Source organism: Microtus ochrogaster, unplaced genomic scaffold (assembly GCF_000317375.1).
Source record: "Microtus ochrogaster isolate Prairie Vole_2 unplaced genomic scaffold, MicOch1.0 UNK2, whole genome shotgun sequence".
Lineage (NCBI taxonomy): Eukaryota > Metazoa > Chordata > Mammalia > Rodentia > Cricetidae > Microtus > Microtus ochrogaster.
Window position 1 is genome coordinate 12,240,295 of NW_004949100.1, and position 1,842 is coordinate 12,242,136.

The window sequence follows — 1,842 nt, forward strand, 5'->3', positions numbered from 1 at the left end:
GGGCAGCGAGGCCTTCGCGCTTCCCGCTCCCGTGCGGCCCTGGGCGGCCAGGCCAGGTCTCCGGTCCCGTGACTGTGCTTCTTGACAGGGCGGCGAGGCCCTCTGCGTCCCAGCTTCCGCAGGTCCCGCGTGCTCTGCCATGGCGGCCCCCCGCGGGCCTCCCAGCCCCCTGCAGTCTCTCCGGGAGGAGGCCATGTGCGCCATCTGCCTGGATTACTTCCAGGACCCCGTGTCCATCGCCTGCGGGCACAACTTCTGCCGGGAGTGCGTGACCCAGCTGTGGGGCATTGACGAGGAGCCGGAGCGCGGGGTGGCGGGCGAGCACACGATGCGGGAGGTCTTGCACCGCTGGGCTCGGGAGGAGACGACGCCCCCGCGCCGGGCCCACGCCCCGCCCTGGGTCCCCGGCGGCCACGGCTACCCTCCGAGCCCCTCGGGCCCCGTGGAGCCGGCCTGGGATGCCGCGGAGGCCTGGAACGGGGCGCTGGTCCAGGACCTGCGGATCCGGGTCTTTCCCAACGAGCGGGAGGCGCTTTTCCACAACGGCCACCACTACCACCACTTCGGCCGCTACCGCTACCGCCACCGCCACCTCTTCCGGCGCGGGCCCCCGCACCCCACGGTGCGCCGGCAGCTCTACCCGAACAGCCGGCCCCGCTCCCCGCCCCGCACCCCGCCCCGCTCCCCGCCCCGCACCCCGCCGCGGCCCCCCCTCCCGCAGGTCTTCAGTTGCCCGCAGTGCAGGAGGAGTTTTCTCAGCCGCAGCTACCGCCCCAATTTGCAGCTGGCCAACATGGTCCACATCATCCGCCAGATTAGCCGCACCCCGTGAAGTTGGCCGAGAGCGCGCCCTGAGTGTGAGGAGGCCCTGATGCCCCCTGTGAGGTGGCGAAGAATGGAGTGTGTTTAGATTGCAGGCGCTACAAGCAACGCAGTTGAATGAAGTGTTTGGGGAATAGGAGGATCACCCCCGCCCCCACCCGCAGTGCCTTGTAGGCCCAGTGCTGCCCCAGCGCTGCGGAGAAATGAAGGCATTCCAAACATCACCTTTGGTTCAGTCTTAAATCAGAATTAGAAATGGGTATGAAGCTCAGAAGCAGAATGCTTGTTTGCCTAACATGCTGCATCCTGCCCCCCAGTTTATTTCGAGTTAAAGGCTAACTTCAATTTTAGGAAACAACAGTTCCGTATTTGTTTCTGTTAGCTGAGAATTTACTTATGGGAATGAGGAAAACTGCTTTAAAATTTGAAACAGTATGTTTTCATGAGCTTGATATTTGATTACTTAAAATATTTTAGAGCTTATTATTAGGTGATTTGGGGACATTCTTGGAGTCTCTGTCAATAGTACTATAATAATGCCATACCTTAAATTTTTGGCAAAAGTTGAAATGTGGCCAAGAAGTGCTGTTCTGTCAGTGTCTATGGATTGTTTGCTGGAAAGGTTCTTTGTCGTCATAAACTGATAAAAACTGTATGCTTTGTTCCCATTTGCTTTTGAAGATCTGAACACCTGTCATTGTTTTTGTCAGAACTAAAGTTCAGTTGTTAAAGAGAACTGCATTCAACATTTGGATAACAATCCTACATTAGAGTACCAGTGAAAAATTAAAACTGAAAATAGGAAAGTTTAAAAAGTTAAAACTTTGGACAGAATTTTAATAGTAGTATTGACCCTGAAATGCACTGGCCCTGAACTGGTAATGGGAAAATACTAACATTTTCATTGTGAAGTATTTAAAGCAAACCTTGCCAAGAACAGCATATGTAGGTATATGTGAGCAAATTCATGTAAAAAGTGCCTAATTTTGTTGGCTCACAACCAAATTTAAGAACCAGATT

The 1,842-nt window shown here is 54.7% G+C and overlaps 1 protein-coding gene across 1 annotated transcript; it reads left to right on the forward strand.

Moving 5' to 3' along the window:
• Positions 1-14: 14 nt before the first annotated feature.
• LOC101999376 (tripartite motif-containing protein 52-like) lies at positions 15-837 on the forward strand. Its single transcript, XM_005365463.2, has one exon. It carries the CDS (start codon positions 140-142, stop codon positions 830-832), a length of 693 nt encoding a protein of 230 aa, XP_005365520.1. The 5' UTR covers positions 15-139; the 3' UTR covers positions 833-837.
• Positions 838-1,842: the final 1,005 nt, after the last annotated feature.